The sequence below is a fragment of the Protobothrops mucrosquamatus genome, unplaced genomic scaffold (assembly GCF_001527695.2).
Source record: "Protobothrops mucrosquamatus isolate PMUCROS unplaced genomic scaffold, P.Mucros_1.0 scaffold33, whole genome shotgun sequence".
Lineage (NCBI taxonomy): Eukaryota > Metazoa > Chordata > Lepidosauria > Squamata > Viperidae > Protobothrops > Protobothrops mucrosquamatus.
This window is the reverse complement of record NW_015386417.1, coordinates 672115-692839: the sequence shown is the minus strand read 5'-3', so window position 1 is coordinate 692839 and position 20725 is coordinate 672115. Positions and strand designations below refer to the sequence as shown.

Sequence of the window (20725 nt, the reverse complement as noted above, 5' to 3'; positions counted from 1 at the left end):
TTTCAATCAATATATCTTATTAGTACTACTCCATAACTTAAATTTCCCAAGAACACTGGATAAATAACATATTGAGGAAAGATTGAAGTTAATGTTTAGAAGGACTTCTCAGTAATGAAAAAGTTTTCCATGTTTTCCAAAGTGCTTTCTTTTTTATTGTCTTCCTACATTGTATACAAAATGGTTACCATATCAGACTGTTAAGATTTGCAAGTAAAAACCCTTTAGAAGAATAGCATAGCATAGCACAGCACAGCACAGCACAGCATAGCATAAAATAGAATAATTATACTTTATTGGCCAAGTATGATTGGACACACAAGGCATTTGTGTGTTAAAAAATCCCTTTAGCTATCATTCCAGCAATGTAAACGGTATATAGGCCTCCTCTTTCATCCTCATCTCCTACTCTTCCTGGAACTACCTGATATGATGAATTGGGTGAATAAAAAAATCTCAAACACTATCAAGAGATTCTGATTACCTTACTTGATATCATTCCAAGTCTTGCTTCCAATGTTGCCACCACCTGTTTGACTTCAAGAACTGTACTCATTCTCTACAATGAATTTTTTTCCTGCCTGTGGGAAGTTATCTGATATGTAATATAAAATATGTTCCAGGTACCCTGGATGGCTTCAGATATCTTACCATGCCTTCCAAGGGATCATAAAACCTTTGTATCAATTGGACAGTTGTACTTTTCCCACAACCACTGCTGCCAACCAGGGCTATTGTTTGTCCACTATTGACCTGCAGATTCAGTCCATTTAATATCTGAATGAGGAAAACAGAATAACATGTACTGGATCACAAGTCACAATAAAATGTGTTTTATTTCACAAAATAATGGCAGAAAGATATACATGCTCCTAGCCAAGGCTTTTCAACCTTTTCACAGATTGTATCACTTTTAGGACATGACAATATTTGCGTACCACCAGTGCTTAGCAAGGTGTCAAAAACTTGATGACTAAAAAAAGGGGGGGATTTTGGGTTTTACTGATTAAATTCATTTGTTATAGAAATGGCTAGTTTATAATATTATGGAAAAGTAAAAAGTTGAGGTTCAATGTTAATGCTTCCTTCTACTGCAACAGAGGAAGTCTGTTCTTTTTCCCTTCTCCCCCCTCACTTTTCCCCTTTTCCTCCCCACTGTGTCCTACTATTTGCTTATGTATATTTTTATTTTATTCTATAATCTAATAAAATATTACAAACTGTAGAAAAAAAGGAAAAAAGTACCAGTTTTAATTTCTTCAGTGGCTTTGCACTGAAAAATGTATGATGAATTTATCCATGTTTATTAATATGTACCACTACCAGCTAACTTAGGAGTCTTCAAACTTGGCATTTTTAAGACTTGTTGACTTCAATTCCCAGAATTCCTCAGCCATCATGGCTGGCTGAGGAATTCTGAGAGTTGAAGTCCACAGGTCTTAAAGTTGCTAAGTTTGTAGACTCCTGAGCTAGCTGGTCAGCCCTTCTTTCTCTCTTCCTTCTGAGTTCTCCTTCCAGAGTGTAGTAAGAATGCACTTCCCCAATTCCTTCCCTGTACCCTTAAAGACACAGGAATTAAGTGCAAAGCAAGAAAGGCTCACAAAATAAACACATAAACTCCGTGGTTTTTTTTCTTTAAGTTGCCTCAGGCGTGTCTCGGGTCACAATGTTGCAACTCAACACTGAAGGGCTCTGGCAATTGCGAAAAGCTTTAGCCTTAAATTAAGCCTGTTTACTTTCAAAGTAAACTTTCTAAAAAACATAGACTCAAGATAAACGGGTAAAACTAATTACATTTGTTTAAAGGGATTAAACCTATGGAAGTCAACACTTTGGACTCATTGCTAGCCTAAAATACAGACTAAAATATTCCAATAACCAAAGCATACAAACCGAGCCTCTGAATTACAAAACGCTGTAAAAACTGTACAAAAACTGCCAGCTGATCCAGAACTAAATAAACCCACCTCCTTTCCGACATGCTCATCTGCCGGCTTTTCATTTCATCAGCGCTGATTGCATTCTCCTGGCTGGAGAAAACGAACCAGGGGACCTTTTCTTCCAGCAACAGCTGCTGCTTCTTCTCTGTCCCTGTTTCCTCTCTGCCTGTTGAGCTCTCTTCTCTTTCCCTGTTGTCTTTTTTTCCCTTTCCTGCCCAAACCGCCTCCTTTTATAGCCTCTCCTCCCCCCTCCACTTTTCTTCAGTTCACCTCCAGCTCCACGCTGCTTCCAGAAGCGCCAATCAGCTGGAGCCCTGCTGGCTCCTGGGGCTTCTGCCAAGCCCAGACAGTCCTGCAGCTGCAGCTGCCTCTCCCTCAGGCTTGGATTGCTTCATCTCATTCTCCTCCCCTGCTACACTTCTCTAGGATGGCTGCGTACCACCTGCCGCGTGCCAAAGTACCACAGGTCGTATGCATACCACCGATTGAAAAGCCCTGTCCTAGACCATGCAACCCTAATAAGTAATATATGGCAATGAAATATATTTAAGATTACTCTCAATAAATTCTATTGGCAAAAAATTTTCTGAAGTTGCTTTGATGCTACATTTATTATTGCTTTAACCCTCGGCATTTATTTATGTATAGGAAATTTTGTCTTTTTTTTTGAAAAAACAAAAACAAGGAATTGTAGCAGTGAACAATTAGGGCAAAACATCAATAACATAAAATTTTGCATATTTTACAGAAGACTTCTCTATTTTGGTGGTCTCCAAAGGTCTTGGGGCTGTAACTTAGAATGCACATGGTGGCTGGAAATTCAAATGTGATTCCAACCCATTCAGAAGGGATCTGTAGGAAAATCTAATTTAAAGCAATAATATGGTGTTTATGCTATGAAGTCTTTTTAGAATTGGTTTAGTACATATGTTTGCATCACATTCTATTCCCTTGGCAGTTCTAAATAAAACTATATAGTATTGAGATCTTCCTTTATTATTTGAAACTGATTAGATTAGTTATAATTTAAATGGTAATAGTGGAAAATACTTCCTGGTTTAACTTATGATACCTTGACATCTGGCCTTGCTGGATAATTAAAATATACATTTTGGAAACTGAGATTTCCTGTAATTTTGTCAGGTTTATAGCCACTTTCTGAATAAATATCAATTTGTGGTTCCTACATAAAAGAAAATAACAAATTAAAACCAGTTAGTTTCATGCATTTGCAGATTGAAAACAAAAGAAAATATTGCATGCAAGTTGTGTAACATGAAAGTTTATCTATAGGATTTTCTATTTTTACATAAGTAGCCATAATTGTTTTTTTACATTGATTTGACACAGCACACTACATACAATCTTCCTCAATCTGTGTACCATCCAGATCTGTAACCTTCAAGTTTCAGATTTGCAGGAAAGGCCATGCTGGTCAAGGAAAGTCTGAGAATTATGCACATCTAGAGGGTATCTTGTTGGTGAAATCTTTGCTTAGCCACAGTATCATGGTTTGGTTTTAACATAAAATCTGAATCTACACATTGTGATTTATAAGCAGTGGATTATAGCTTGCTATGATTTATAAATCTAATCAATTCTGATTCTAGTTAAAACTATAATTAAATATACTTTGATTTACTACAATGTATGAACTTACATCTTTGTTTACAGCCAATTTAGATCTCTAGGAACTACATTTTAGCATTGTTCCTTGTTGCTAACCTACATTTCCTTTATCTTATAGGAACAGAGAAAAGTTCTCATTAAAAATATACTCAAAATAAAATTGACATTTCCCCCCCCTTCATGTCCCTCAATACCCTCAATGTTTCAGTTTCTGTTTTGGTTTCTTAGGCAATATCTTACAGGCTGTTATGTCATTGTTCAACTATGCTTGCTGGGGTCATACAATTATCAACTCTACATTAACTTATCTACATTAACCATTTACAGAGTAAGTGCAAAACTTGATTTAATTTTATTTTCTTTGCTGTTAATTGTCACACTATATAGCTATTCCTGTATTCTGAACATTCATCTAGCCCCTCCTTTATTCTACTCCTAAAAGTATATCATTAATGAACTGAATTGATCATTTCACTGTAGTGAGAAATGCCACAATCTATTTTCTTTATTGATTTCTTAGCCAATATTGAAATACAGTCTTTTATTTTTTACTGTTATTATTAGTTTTATTATTAGAGATTTGCATGACTATTCAATAAAAAACAGAAAGATGCAATTAACAATATCTGTAATGGCTAAATTTGAAGAATTACCTTAGGCATGCATAGATTTGAAAACAAATCTGATATGTTTTCTATATGCCCAAGGCTACAAAATTCAGCCAATCAGTAAAGGGCAGCAAAAAGTCTTTCCTCTATCTAATTGCCATTTGGACTGTTGCACTATCCAATCACAGATAATAATAATAATAATAATAATAATAATAATAATAATAATAATAATAATAATAATAATAATAATAATAATAATAATAATAATAAAGTTGGAAGGGACCTTGGAGGTCATCTAGTCCAACCCCCTGCTCAGGCAGGAAACCTATACCATTTCAGACAAATGGCTGTCCAGTCTCTTCTTAAAAACTTCCAGTGTTGGAGCATTCACCACTTCTGGAGGCAGGTTGTTCCACTGGTTAATTGTTCTAACTGTCAGGAAGTTTCTCCTTAGTTCTCAAATTATAACCAATTGCTTATTGACCATTTGAAGTTACAACGATTCCGCCCCCCCCCAAAGGTATTTATGACATGGTTCAGAAATCATGATGGTTGCCTGCTTTCTGCTTATGTGTCTGCACTTCAAACACTCTGCAACCAGCATCATGTAAATCAAGGACTATCTGTATTGTAGTTCTAATCATGCCAGGTGCAAAGGCCCATATGTTAAATTGCAGTTCAGATTTATTACTCAAGCTTATACATAAGAATCTAGTCAACTAAAATTCAATATTAAATTGATGCCAGGTAAGGGAATTCAAGAGAAGTCAGATCTGGACCATTTGTGGGAATGTTATGACTCTAACCTGATGACATGCTTAACTCTGTCCCCCAGCTCTATCTGCCCTTCTCCTACAAATCATGCCACAACATAGGGATCTAATGGCCTTGTCACCTGGTTTTCACCAATGATTATTAAAACCTTTAACAGATCTCCAATTCTTTGGCTCTTTTCATTTGTAGGCATAGTTCCAAAAAGGATACTTACATTGTCTATGATTTTGTATATTGCATATGCAGCTCCTCTAGCACTAGCAAATGCTTGTAGGTTTGGAGAGACTTGGCCAATACTAAATGCTCCAATGATCACAGCAAAGAAGACCTACACAAAAGTGTTTCAGAACAGAAAGAAACATCCATTGTCAGCTGTATAGTTTCCATATACAATAATATAAAAATGATTGGCTGAACTTCAGCAAGCAAAAAATGTCTACTGGAGGAAACAATGATGCTTGAATATTCTCAATATAGTGTTTGAATAACTTCATTCAGCATACAAATGTAATGGTATAAGTAACCATTTCAAAATTTGCATTGTAAGAAAATATTGTCATTTTCACTGAAATGATATTAAAATAATCTAACCAAATTCTAATCCTTTGCACTATCAAAGTAAGCTTTTAAAAAGTAAATACGGGTTTTTTTAATTGCAATATATATTTCTTTATTTTTTATTATTTATTTATTTATTTAAAGAACTGTCCTGACTCTCAATGACTTTGGGTGGTTCACAAGTAAAATATATTAAAAACAAAGAAAAAACTATAATACACAAAAATAAAGGAATAAAAGTAAACTAAAATATAGTTAAATACACAACTAAAACAGAATTATGTGTAATAATGAAAGCAGGGCTGGTTTTTGGCCGGTCAATGTTTTCAGTTGACACAACAGATAGGAGGGGGTCCAAATACTGCCAGCTCACAACATTTTTAAGTAAGTAAAGAGACACACAAGATCAAGATGGATGGTAATATAATTTCACCACTTGGGGATTTGGGGGCTTAAGCTGTTCCTACAAAGTTGGAGAGGACAGTAATAATTTCAGGAAATGGGCTGAGGTTTGGGCAATAACACAAAAGTAGATACATCTGGGTTATAATGCTCTTCAAGATAAACCAAACTAGGAAACCAAAGTCATGTAGGCTAATGATACTTTTATCATAAGGTTATAATAATAGAATTCTGCAAGTCTGAATGTGCTCCCTAGTTCCCTTCCTTTATCTTCATGAGAAGTAGAAATGGCCTTGTTTGAGATGCTTTCTCAGTTTATAGATCTGCCTTGACTCAGGTTTTTTTATCTGAACATTGTCTTGATAGTGGTTGTTCCTTCTGTTCGTCAAGATCATTCTTTCTATTCGTTATATCTTTTCCTTTTTTCAGTCATCCAAGTATGGTTGTCCCAAAGGTGCTTTCTCAGGAGGCAACTGGACTTTCGTGTTTTTCTTTGAAGATGTTCCGCTTCTCATCCAAGAAGCTTCTTCAGCTCTGACTAGATGGTGGAGCGTGGAAGGATTTATATTGCTTGCAGACAGCTGGTCATTTGCATTCTTTTAGAGAGTCGTTGGGGCCATTTGGAAATTTACCTGTGTCTTCAGGGTGTGAGATTAAGAATGGATTTCCAGAAAATTTTGTAGACTACAGGAACCTTTTGTGCTTCAGTTTGAGATTCAGTCACAGACTCACCCCCAACAGCCTGCTCCTGACTTCAATAGTGAAGGAACACAGGGGAGAAAACATCCTGCAGCCAACAAGGCTCTACATGGATTTGCACTACTCAGGTGACCCTGAGGACACAGGTAAATCTCCAAAAGGTCCCAACGACTCTCTAAAAGAATGCAAATGACCAGCTGTCTGCAAGCAATATAAATTCTTCCACTCCCCACCATCTAGTCAGAGCTGAAGAAGCTTATTGGATGAGAAGTGAAACGTTTTCAAAGAAAAGCAAGAAAGTCCAGTTGCCTCCTGAAAAAGCACCTTTGGGTTTCCTTTTTTCAGTAGGCTTTTTTCTTAGATTTTAAATAGAAGTTAATCCTAGTTTAGATCACATGGTATGGTTTTTAAAATACCATGAAACCAAAGGTCAAATTTACAAATGGCAGGTGATCAAATTTTGCAGGTTTTGACTTTTCTCTAAAAAGCTATGTTGTATAGAAGGAATTGCGAATCACAGTTTAGCCCACCCTTGCCAACCAGCATGAAAATTATTTTTGACATTTATTAGAATTACAATTTTGCTATGTGGTACCTGCGATTTACTTCAATGCATGCTCCAATATTTACTGAATTTGATAAGTCAAAGATTCTCCTGCCAAACTATGCTTTTTTATTATCTTAAGCTGCAATACTATGCAGTGCTTGGCAAAACAGGGAAGCATTAATTATCTCTGTACCATTTCCTAAAAATACCTTAAAAACATCTTAGGTCAGAAAACCTACAAGCAAAATATATAATAGGCCTTTCCTATTTCAAACTATGATTGCCTACAATACTTGGCAGGCAAAAAGAAAAAGATTAAAAATAAACATGGTCTATAAATAAACTCCCTTTTCCCTTGGCAAACCGTACTCTTTCCAGTTGGAAGGGTTTGAAAGCAGAAAATATGCAGTGCCTCGCCAAACAATAATATATAGTTTTATTTGTCTTCAAGTGTCCTAACCATTTGAATGACTGTGGAAACTGGACAAATAATCATGTTGGGCTGCACAATGAAAGGAAGCTAGTACATGTGCTAAGGCACATTTCAGGTGGCAGCCTGGCTAATGGGAACTGAAGTGAGATGCTAAGGAAAGGGCAGGGAGATCAGGAATAACTAGAATCCAATGAACAATTTGATTACCAGCAGAACCTCAACAAAGGATACAATGGAGGACGCAGAGAGAGAAAATAAACAGAATCAAAAGTGTATTCTTAAAGGGAAAGCAGCTTTGTCATGATATAAAGTGGAGCAAGGGTCCTCTTGCACAAGTTATTTCAACAGTTAGCAGAGGGAGCAACAGGAATGCCACTCTAATGGTTCAAATCAAGAAGTTTAACTCCTTTGTCATTGAGCTGATGTTTCCAGGACATAAGTGAGACAGGAAGTTGATAGCCATCTCTCATGACAGCGCATATGAAATAAAATACCATATGGAGTCACCTTCAAGTTAGCCTCAACTTCACAAAGGTTTCTTGGCAATAGTACAGATATGAGTTTCAATTGCTTTCTTCCAAGATACCATTTGACCTTCCTATTCCTAGATCTATTGCCCTGAGAATTTGTGGTGATCTCATACATGCTTAGCTTTTCAAGATCAACCAAAGCTCTAACTAACAACATATTACATGGGATTTGTACATGTGTATTGCAAAGTTGTTTTCACACCATAAAGACCCAGCTTTGGAAATTGGTTATTATTATTGATTTTATTTTATTTTATTTTTGCAAAATAAAACTGTATAGCTAATTGCCAACACTTACTGTAAGGACTCCTCCAATACTGTATTTTTCCTCTATTATCAATGTAGTTCCATACCAGAAAGCCAATGCATAGGAGGCATATATTATTAAGAAAGCAACTCCAAGGGAAATGCTGGTACTAATAGCCTTCCTTATCCCAATGTTTTTAGCTTCTTCTAAATTTTTATGATATCTGAAAGAAAAATGGAAAATTCAGTATATTATATAATTGCATTTGATATAAATGGGATGGACAAGCTTCTGCTTTAAATCCAAGAATACACTAAGGCAGAAGCTTGTCCACCCCAACGATAAAACATCCAGACACAAACTAAGCAACGTGGTATGTGCAATACAATGCAGTGAGACATGTGCAGATCTGTACATTGGGGAAATAAAACAACTACTTCATAAATGCATGGCACAACATATGAGAACAAACCCATCAGGACAAGATTCAGCAGTCCATCTGCATTTAAAAGACAAAGGCCACTTTTTTGAAGACAGCAAAGTCCACATTTTGGACAGAGAGGACTGCTTGTTTGAAAGAGAAATAAAAGACGCCATCCATGTCAAAATTGAACAGCCCTCTCTAAACAGAGGGAAGGGATATGACATCATCTATCTTCAGTCTACAACACAGTCCTTTCAACAGTTCCAAGAAGACTCCATACCATTTGCACCACTCAGATGATCGAGGACACAGATAAACTTCTAAGTGGCCTCAATGACTCTCTAAATAAATGCAAATGACCAGCTGTCTGCAAAGAATATAAATCCTTCAATCCCCCACCATCCAATCAGAGCTGAAGAAACGTCTTGGATGAAAAGCAAAACATCTTCAAAGAAAAAACAAGTTGCCTCTTTAAAAAGCATCTTTGGGACAACCATGATCTGGATGACTGAGAATCTTTATAGACATTCAGCATTCCATCCTTCCAAGGTGGGTAAAATGAGGACCCAGATTATTGGGGACAATATGTTTACATTTGTAAACTGCTCAGAGAGTGCTGTAAAGCACTGGAGAGCGATATATAAGTCTAAGTGATATTGCTATTGCTATCAGTCTTTTTGGCAACAGAAATATTTAATTTTGGCCAAAATTAGTTATTCTAATTATTTAGTTATTCCCTTCTACTTGCAGCCATACTGTCCTTTATGTAGCAGCTTGTGTATGTGTGCAACTCATATTTAAATTCATTTAATTCCTTTTTATCACAAACCCTTGAGATTTACGCTGAAAAGCTATTGCAAGTCCTGCATGAATGGATGAGAGGAATCAGTAAAAAAGAAACAGAATCAGACTATGGAGTACCCTATTTCATTTCAATTGTAGAGCATCACTGAGAAGCAAGCAGAAACACCCCAGATTTGCAGTTTTGAGGGAGTTTTTTATTTCAACTCCCTGCTGCTTGAAGACAATAGGAACATTTTAACATGACTAAAATTTAGATCAGGGGTGTCCAACTGCCAGCCTGTAGGCTGGACCCGTCACGAAGAAACCGCGCCCACCCCATTGCCAGCAATGGGGAAAAAGCTCCAATACATTGTGCAATATCACGTGACGTCACGAGTTTGACATGTCTGATTTAGATCAACTCTTATGAACAAATATGGAAGAGTGTGGCGATGAATGTTACTGGTCTATCACTTATTTGCTTTCGGAAGAGTCAAATATACAGAATGAAATTAGCCCCAGAGATTCTGTGTAAAATTAATAAATTTTCCTGACCTTTCAATTTCTTTCTTCTGTCCTCCAAAAGCTATCACTGTTCTGATAGCACCTAGAACTTCCTCAGCAACTGAACCAGCTTTTGCGTATGCAGCAAGTTCCTTATTAGTGAATGCAGAAAGGATCTGTGCAAAAGAACAAAGTTTTGACTTTTCCATTTAAATCTAACACCAGCTTCATTTTCTTACATGAACATCTCCAGTGAAACATTGGAGATTAGATGCTGCCTACCATCTAAAAAAGTCTACAATATGTTTCTTCTTAAAATCAAGTAATTTCTACCTGCCCCATCTTTGTTCCCCTTTCCATGGCCAGAACTATCCCTTTCCCACCTTTCTCTCCTCTTCTTAGTAAGTTCTGGCATTTTTCTTCTTTTTTCCATTGCTTTTGATTTTTAAAGAATATGAACATGTATAATGTGACTGTGCCTAATATCTTAAGGTTCTTTTGCAGCACCTTAGACTGTTTTGAAGAACCCAAAATGCTTGCTTTAACTTTATTCTTCAGGTAGCAAAATTCTAGACAGCCATCAACAATGTTCCATCTTATCCTTTAGAGAAGTTTTACATCACCGGGCAAAGCTTTTTACTGTCGTATTTCACTCTTCCATTGGGCTGCCCTCAGCTTAAAAAGAGGCCACATACAATCACAGACTGCGATGCCTGGTGTTTTTTCCCCCTCACCATGTTTTTTTCTCGTGGCTATTGAAAACTAACTGCTGGAATGGAATCATCACAGTCTGGTTTGGAAGCATTACTGCCTGCTTCAGATAGGAAGGCGGTGCAGAGAGCGGTGAGGATGGCTGAAAAGATTATTGGCAGTTCTCTTCCTTCCATCCAGGACATAGCACATAAGCGTTGCTTGAGCAGGGTCTGCAGGATTGCCTGGGACACCACACACCTTCCTCACAACCTGTTTTCTTTGTTACCTTCTGGGAGGAGGCTCCGTGGTATCCAAAGCAGAACATCCAGATTCAGTCACAGTTTTGTTCCATACAGTATTAACCTTGTGAATTCTAAACTTTCCCCTTCCATTATGTATTCAAGATGGACAGTGATTAATATTTATATGCTGCTTATATGTAAGCGTGTAGGTCTATACATATATTGTTTAGAGTATGTTTAAATGTGTGTTATGTATGTGTTGCTTTGAGAACAAGCAACTAAATTTCATTTTTAATGTGTGCTATTGTGCCCACAGTAAAAAAAAAATGGACAATAAAGGTTATCTATCTATCTATCTATCTATCTATCTATCTATCTATCTATCTATCTATCTATCTATCTATCTATCTATCAGGATCTGGAGGATGGGGAAGCTGGCAATAGCCATATTCCCTTGGCTATAGGACAGAATGATTTAGAAGAAAAAGGATAAAGTTTAAACAGCTGAGATTCCCAAGGGCCAGATAAACCTCAAAATATGGAGACAAGCAGAGTGGTTTTCCCCAAGCGTGAAAAAGCCCTCTTAAAGGACAGAGGACACTCTCAAACACAGATAGAGGTTGAATGTTATCTTCATTTTAGTGAGTCACAAATGTTGAGTACAGAAGTGAAATCCCATAAGTCCCTCTCAACACAAAAGAGAAAAAAAGAATGCTTCTAGGGACATCTCACTGATCTCTTGTGGGATGGTTATGCTGTGTGTGTGTGTGTGTGTGTGTGTGTGTGTGTATGTGTTTTCCTGTGGGTACACATCTGCACTAATGGCAACTTGCATGGAATTTCTCAAAGGGGTCAAAAAAATGAAGATGTCAGTCACGACTGAGTAATCTTTTTATGTATGCCACTCACAAATGACTTGATATACTTGATATACTATTCAGGAAAATTTAGTACACTTTTAGATTAGAATATACTGATCTGAAACCAAAACTAATCAATCAAGATCCAGCAATGAAATAATGTGTTGTTTCTTCTTTCCTAAAGAAGGTATATATTACATCCTCGACCACCCAGGACATTTTGCTAATGACATACAGCCTCTGAAGATACATATATTATCCCTACTATTATTTCAAGAAACACAGAAACAATTAAAACTCCATTTTAGAGGGAAACACAATGGCATTTTCATGACTGAAAGGAGTTTGTGTACTATACCATTATATTTCAGCAAAAGTATACCTGCCTTTGCCCAAATTGCAGCACAGATTCCTAGAACAGGACTGATAGCAAGGATTACAAGAGTCAATTTCCATCCTTTAATGAATCCGACTATAAATCCTGATAGAAATGCTGATATTCCGTGAATCAGCATTCCAATTTTATCACCAATTCCTTCATTGATTTTGGATACATCACTGAAAAGAAATTAGAGCAAACTTGTTAGGGCAATATTCAGGAAATGACTATCAAGACACATTTTTGCTGGTTTTCTGACATACTTCAGTTGTATCAACACAGCACAGTTTGAGTACATACATGGATATAGAATATATATTCCTCTTGCCAGAAAATACACAATTGTACCATGTATCCTGAATAAAGGGGAAAATTATAAAGGAGTGAGATAAAAATGCAGTGAACTGGAAGAAGTGTAATTTGTAAGCATTCTATATAAAAGCAAATGTATTTAAGATAAGGTAGTAACTTTTGTTTTGTTCTGCTAAGCAATGAATGAATTTGATGGAGATTTTAAGCAGAATCAAAGATGCTTATCCATTTTAGTTTGGCAATTTTAAGCAGAAGTTTCCCTTGGACATGCTAATCTTGGAGATCAGTAGAAAGCAGAGGATCCCATTGTCCTCCAGTGCTATACACATGCAGTACTTTTTCAGAGCTGAATTTTACTAACACACACTAAGCAACTGAGATTTACTTTAGAGTTACTAAACTGGTAAATTAAATTAACTACTGAAGAAAAAGCATGAAATATGTACTCACTCTATAAGTCGTGTATTTAATTCTCCAGCATCATTTACATCAAACCATTCTACTTCTTGCCTCATAATGGCGTGGAAAAATTGTTGCCTAATTCTTTTGACCTGGCGGCCAGCCGCAAGTGTCCAACATGCAGTGTATGCATAGGCAGAAACAAGAACTCCAGCTCCTATGGCTGAATACCAGTATGCATACCTGAAATACAGTATTGTAGAGGTAAATTCAAGAAGGTAATCTATGTTTGTCTGTAGCATCATTATTAATCTTAAGAAAGGAATTGACCAAATAATGTAGAAAATATACTCAATGTAAACAACTAAAAAGCAAGAATGTGACAGATTTGACCAAAAGAATATTTCTTCAGATTGTTTCATAGTTATTAGGGTCCTAAAAATATTATGAGTCAACACTGAAGCAATTAGTCTTCTTATTTTTCTCAAGAAATTTGCATTCAGATGGCTGTATTACCCAACATACATAACAAGTATGGCTATTTGCTCCTCTGCCTGATGAATTATGAGACTTCTAGTACTACACAGCATGAAGGCAACAGCTTGGAGAAGTTTGTTGCATAAAACAAACTATTCAAAGCATTAAGCCATCATGATTTGATGAATACATTTATATTGCTTTAATGTGGAGAAAGATCCTTGTTATAGACATAGGCATCTACATTTAGCCAAAACAATTTGTGACATCATAGTGGAAGCTCTGCCCTTTTGTATTTTTATTTTCCTTGACCCCCCACTTCCTTTGCTTTTTCTTTCTTTTTTTAAAAAAAGTTTTATTGATTTTCTAGTTTTACATTTAAATATTTAAAAAACAACGTGGTGGCTGAGTTAATCAATAATTCAAAAACATACAAATATCTTTAGTACAAGTCTCAACTATTACATTAAATATTTCCTCTCTTTTCCCCTTAGTGTTTACTGTCTCATGTTTAAACTAATACAATTCTTATTATATCAATTAAATAAAAATAACTTTCTTACATTTATCAATAATTTTTAGTTTATACATATCCTAGTTATTTTAACATTCAATGTCCTAATTAGTTTTTCCCAATTTTTAGTTTCTCATTAATATTTAAATTTAACATTTAACATTTATAATTTGCAAGTTTTAAATAACCACAGTTTCCTTTATCCCAATTCATCACAAAATCTAATGTTCAGGATACACGTCTTATCTATTTGAATATATTCTATTTCTCACCATCTTACATCAACTAATTAATAATACAATATAACATTCTTATTTTCTATTAATTTCAAAATGTCTTAAATTTAATAACCAAAATTTCTCTTATTTCAACATTAAAAAGTTCCTCTCTTTTTCTCTTGGTATCTACTATCTCATATTTAAGCTAATAATTTTTATTATAGCAGCTAAGTAAAAACATATTTATTACATTTATCAATAGATTTTTAGCTTATATATATATCTTAATTAATTTTACATTCAACCTTTATAAGCAAATCAATATTCAAATTTAACTTTTAATATTTATACTTCCAAGTTTTAATTGACCAAAGTTTTCTTTATCTCAGCTCATAACAAAATCTAGTATTCAAAATACTCATCTTGTCTATTTGAGTATGTTCTATTTTAATTTTCACAAATAAGGCAAAACCCCAATTTTCTTCAGCCTTATTCTAGCTTTCTTTCTTTGCCAACTCGCCTTCCATGTCTGTGCTTTTAAATCATCAAATAGATCTCCCTGTATTATTATATATATTGTTTGAATTAGAAAAGGCCATCCGGTCGCTATTTTTTTGGAAGGACTAACAAATCATCTTTCTATTTTTCCATCTCGACATAGTTGTCCTGAAATGTTAATCTTCCCTTCAGTCTGTTCTTCTTGATCCTCAGGTTTCTTTTGGTTTATATAGAAAGTCTTTTCCCTTTTCCATGTTGTCGGTCTCTTTTCTGGGTTTTCCATTAACTGTGTTTGTTGGTCAATTGAATCTTCTATCATAGTATTTAATTGTTCTACTTCTTCTATTACATTCTGTGTAGTTAATTCTTTAGTTGTAATCAAAGTTTGGGTTCGTATATGTAGGCTGACATCTTGTTCTTTTCTGTAGCTTCTTATTTCATCAGTAGTTGTAAGAATAGCTTTCATAAATTGCTTTCAACATAAAGAGAATCTGTTCCTGATCTTCATCCATGTTCTCTTAGTAGAGTGTTAAGTTAAAAGCTTTACAATCAGAATGAAAATACTTTTGTCACTGAATATAGAACACAGTTGGGCTTCTCACAGTTGATATCTGTTAAGGTTGCAGTTATCTATAGTCTGGGCTTCAAGCCAAGTCTCTTTTAGGCAATAACAAATTGTAATATCAGGTTTAGCCACAAGATGTCGCCCATACAATTTAGGGTTTTTTAAAAAAAAAATCCAAAATTTTTATAATCCTTTGTCCAATTTTACTTCTTTTTGTAGTAAAAACCCAAATCTTCAATAAGAATAAGAAATCTTTTAGTCCACAAATTTTAGAAAGATAAAGATCCAGTTAGAAGCAGGTTATTCTTGCAATGTTTTAAACTCCCCTGGATAGTCAGTCGCCCTGTTTTTAGAGGCTGAGATAGAATCTCCCTTCCCTCTCTCACAGGGGAAAAATACTTTGAGCAGCTTATACAGGTGAAAAAAAATAGTTAGGATTGAATAGAGGTAGATCTCACCCAGTCTAATCCACACTGCTTTGTAGGTGCCTGGTGGTAAGTTTGACTTCAGCTGTCTGCAGCCTAGTGACAAGCCATATTGCTATGGCCGGTCTTTCTTCTGCTGGTTTGGAGGGCTTTCCCGGATCAAGAAGAAGGGCTACCACCCTCCCATGATCAAGCGGGGATGCCCTCCTTGCTGGTCGCCCCTACAGGGTGACTTTCAACCCTTTCCAGGATCCCCCAGCGGTGTGAAATTGGACGTGGAAGACGGAGCTCGCTTTCTGAACATTTGCAGCATCTGCAGCGGCAAACCAGAATTCCTTCCTTTGCCTTTTCTGTCTACCACCCTTAGTTGTAGGGTGGTAGAAGCCTACATGTAAGGTACTGGGGGGAAATAACAGGTTGGGCAGAACCATTTTAAGACTCTTTTGTCCCATTTTTGCATAAATGCAGTTACCTGAAGTATAGAATTGCAGTCTTTCACCAATTTTCTAGATTCTGGTTTGTCGCCAAGATCAGAATGCACACTAAAGCATTATTCCCTAACCTGATGATTTCCAGATTTATTGAAACAGAGTTCCAAGAGGCTGTATCTGAGTTGTAGTCCAATACATGGTAGTCATCAGGCCCTTGAATGAGTGCCTCCCCATTCCAAACTACAACATTCATAATAATTGATGTACAACATAGCTCTTCTATTTGGGACAGATAACATGATTGCTCTGATCATACCTTTATATGTAGTGCTGGTATACTATTTTATGAACACCATAATTTGCTTTAATACCACTAACTAAAGTGCATCTATCCAGATAAGGATTTCAGTAGTACTGACATAATGAGGCATCACTTTAATCAATTTCATCTCATTTTTGTTTTCTGAATTTTATAATCAATAACTGATTTTGAGACTAACATGGCTTCTCTATATAGGCAACTTCACTGATTGCATTGTATCCAGACTTATAAACTTTATTATAGGAAGTTATTCAATCCTTGTTTTAAAATATTATCATTTATTACACTATTTACAGAAGCACTTATATATATATATCAAATATGTAATGTATAATGATGTATATATATTAATTTAAGGTACCTTGTCATTGTTTCTTCTAGATCCTTAAAAGGTAAGTACTGGGAGTCAGTAGGTAAAGGTGCATTATCTATCCAGAAGGAAGAAAAAATGGTTTAAATCAAGTAAAAAATATTAAGGAGATATTAACAATTTAATATCACCAGTCACAAGATTATCCCCAGTCACAAGATTATAAAGGTTTTTAAAACTCTATAAATTATCAAATGCCATCATTTGTTTATATCAAGACAATTGCCCCTGATAAGATTCCTTGTGGCTATTCCTCCAATTCTGTTCTTAATGAAGAAACATCTTTGGTTTTTAGTGAGATTTTGAATGACTGTGCACATCATGATTTGAAAAAAATATGGTAGGATATATTATTCAAAGAAAGATAGCAAACTGAAGAAGTGTCTGCTTGTGTTACCAATTTAGCTTGTGATTTCAGTCCTTGCTCTATAGCTAGAACTCATTTACTGATTACCTCATGCAGTGATAATGTCAAATTATGATGAAAAAATAACTTTGTGACCAAAGTGCACATTGACTAACTGTGCAGTTTCTGTCTCTGTCTCTCTGTGTTATGTATTCACCATTCCAATCAGTTAGTATACATTAGTACTGTGCCTGACCCATTTTTCTTTCCCCCTTCACAGAGTGGAGAGATTGGGAAGGAAGAGTTTACAAGAGAGTAAACATTCCCCATTACGTGCCTGCTTACTCTCTTGAAATCCCTTTCTCTCCAATCAATGTAAATAAACATTAATTCTCTTTTTCCTAACTATCCCAGCACTCCAAAGGTTGGGGGAATGGGAAAAAGCAACGCACAAACACGTTTAAGTGTTTTCCCATTTAGTAACTGCTTTGATTACAAATAAAGTTGCATGTCTCAACTGTGGTTGCTAAATGAGGACTACCTGTAGCCATGTTATCCTAGAGAAAATAGGAGTATTATAGCTATCTCTTGTATACATAGTTCTCTGTCGATAGCAGGAAATGGTAAAGTTCAGAAAAGTTCTGTTGGAGAGCATTTAGGACTTTCTGTTTAAGGAGTTAATTATCCTTGTTTTCATGGCTCTGTTAAAATGTTGTTGGATCTAAGGTTGTAAGACAGTCTAAGGCTTAGATTATTATGTAGCCCTTAGAATCAACTCTGACTAAAATTGTCTTACATAGGTAGCATGATTTCTTGCCATTTAGTGGCAAAAAATATTAAAAATATAGTGTAAATTCTAAAATAGATTTATACTTCATAATACAAAGGAAAATGCTAAACTGTGGCAACATATAAGAAAAGTCTCCCAGATTATCTACAAAATGTTATCTTCTGCCCTTAAATGTATATATTTATTTTAATTAAATATTATTGTTATTTGAAAGTATTGGTCTTTTTCACAGTACTACTAAATGGGCCTGCATATGATTTTCAGTGGCTCACACAGCTATTTTTTATTTTGGTCCCATCTATTTTCAGAATATGGCCTTGTAGAAGAGGATTCCAAAGTTTAATTTGGCATAAGGCTGGTTTCCTATGTTTCTATCACTGCTTACATGCTCCAAAGATTATTCTTTACAGTCAGTCTAGTTTTGGCAAATGATTCTAATTTGTATATAACATTTATTATTAGTGTTAGATATATTGATCTATATATATTTATTATGTTTATCAGATACATTTGTCTAAGTTTTTTCTCTTGCAATATCAGTCTTACATGGATGACTATATATAGAACCTAGAATAACAGAGTTAGAAAAAACCTTGGAGGTCTTGCAGTCCAACCCCTTGCCCAATTAGAAGACTTACACCATTCTGAACAGCCATTTGTCATCAATGTAAGAATAGAATGTTCTTGTTTGTAAATCCTGCACTAGTCAATGCCAGTAGTCAAGAGCCTACTAAACTTTTGGCAATTTTCTTAGGGATCCACTGTAAATGATACATGCTTTAATCCTGTCTTTGCATTCTTTTCATGACATTATTGACTCCTTTTACCTGGAGGAAGAGTTCCCGATCCAACAAAGGTATCTGTCATGTCTCCAAAAACAATCATCATAACTGGAAGGGAAGCCCCATGAAGGGCTGCAAAAATAGCGCCCACTATCATTAATAATTTATCCAGGGATTCGGAGTAACGAAACTGAAAAGCAAATTATCCACATGTGAAAAAATTGTCCACTTATTGATATATGTCATACAACTAGAACACACACATCTATGAGATAATTCCACAATTAACAGACAGCATTTACTGACTTTTCGTTTTTTCATATTCTTGCATTAAATGAGGCAATGATAACACAATATGGTTTATATCAATAATTTAAAGCACTGTTATCCGGTATCTTTTTAAAAAAAATAGCTTGAATACAAATTAACAAATTGCATATAATATTCATAGAATGAGTGTTCTTATTTAGTTTTATTGAATACACACACAGCATTTTAAAAGTTTTGCTACTTTAATTTAAATTTTAAACTTTAATTTTAAAACAGAATCAGCCTGATGTAGTGGTTAAAACATCAGGTTAGAAATATGACGCTGAGAGTTTTAATCCTGCCTAAGGAACAAAGCTAGCAGGATTAGCTTAGGCCAGTCAGCTCTAGAAATCGGGCAATGGCAAATAACTTCTGAAATCTTGCCAAGAAAACTGCATGAATTAGTCCAGGTGGACAGTAGAAATTAACACTGACCCCAGGGCACCAAAACAAAACAAAATAAAACAACCAAATTTTATAACTTACCACTGCAAATGGGCTGACCATACTAATTTTTTCTTTGATTTTTTTCTTTCCCCTATAAAATAATGTATACTCAAATTTCATTTTTTTCTACAAAGAAACATATTTATACAATTCAAATAAATAAGAAACATAATTTGTACTTCTCATAATGAAAGTGCTAATGATCCTAACCAAGATGCTTTAAAGTCTGCACTATTCTATAAAGTTAATTTAGCATGACAAAAAGAATCAAAATCCTTTTTTTTCATAAATAGCATACTATAATATTTGAAACAATATAACAGTGTCAGGAATTATGTTTAATATGTTTTATTTTGAACTTCAAAATTGTTTATTTCTCAACTCATTTTAATACTAATAACTATTATATCTTTGAACTATGGTGCTGGAGAAGACTCCTGTGAGTCCCCTGGACTGCAAGGCGATCAAACTGGACAGTCCTGGAGGAGATCAACCCTGACTGCTTTTTAGAAGGCCAGATCCTGACATTGAAACTCAAGTACTTTGGCCACCTAATGAGAAGGAAGGACTCACTAGAGAAGAGCCTAATGCTGGGAAAGATTGAGGGCAATAGAAGAAGGGGACGACAGGGAATGAGGTGGCTGGATGGAGTTACTGAAGCAGTAGGCGTGAGCTTAAATGGACTCCAGAAGATGGTAGAGGACAGGAAGGCTTGGAGGAACATTGTCCATGGGGTCGCGATGGACACGAAGTCGGACACGACTTCGCAACTAACAAAACAACTATTATATGATGATATTTTATTGTTTAGTTTTGAACTTTTTTCTTTGCTTCTGGATTCTCTATTAATTGACCTAAATCAGAATTGATTCAAACAAATAATTACTTTTTAGTATATTAAATTATGATAATATGTATAAATGATTTATATATTTTATTTATTTATTAAATTTATTTGCTGTCCATCCCACCACAGGGTGATTTATGTATTCTTATTCCATGTAATATTTCTCAAACAATTACATCAAATATGAATGTTATGTACCGTATTTATCGGCGTATAACGCGCACTTTTTCCCCCTGAAAATAGGGGGCAAATGATGTGTGCGTGTTATACGCCGATATACGGCCAGCCCGGGTAAATTCGGCCATATTCTTCAATACGGGCCGGCCCCAGCAGTTCCCCTCTCCTCTTTGTGTGTGTGTGTGTGTTTGTCTCTCTCTCTCTCAATTCTCCCCCACCCCAAAAGCGGGGAGGGGGCGAC

At 35.4% G+C, this 20725-nt stretch overlaps 1 protein-coding gene across 1 annotated transcript in view; it reads right to left on the bottom strand.

Annotated features, from left to right (window-relative positions):
* The window catches only part of ABCB1 (ATP binding cassette subfamily B member 1), a 43771-nt gene extending 24251 nt beyond the window's left edge, over positions 1–19520 (bottom strand). The window contains exons 1-10 of the mRNA XM_029283187.1: positions 19500–19520; positions 18741–18894; positions 16778–16844; positions 13018–13209; positions 12263–12434; positions 10133–10257; positions 8422–8593; positions 5169–5282; positions 3013–3123; positions 652–777 (exon numbers count right to left, since the gene is read on the bottom strand). Coding sequence (XP_029139020.1) covers positions 652–777; positions 3013–3123; positions 5169–5282; positions 8422–8593; positions 10133–10257; positions 12263–12434; positions 13018–13209; positions 16778–16844; positions 18741–18894; positions 19500–19520 — 1254 coding nt within the window. The remainder of the gene's footprint in view (positions 1–651; positions 778–3012; positions 3124–5168; positions 5283–8421; positions 8594–10132; positions 10258–12262; positions 12435–13017; positions 13210–16777; positions 16845–18740; positions 18895–19499) is intronic.
* Positions 19521–20725: the final 1205 nt, after the last annotated feature.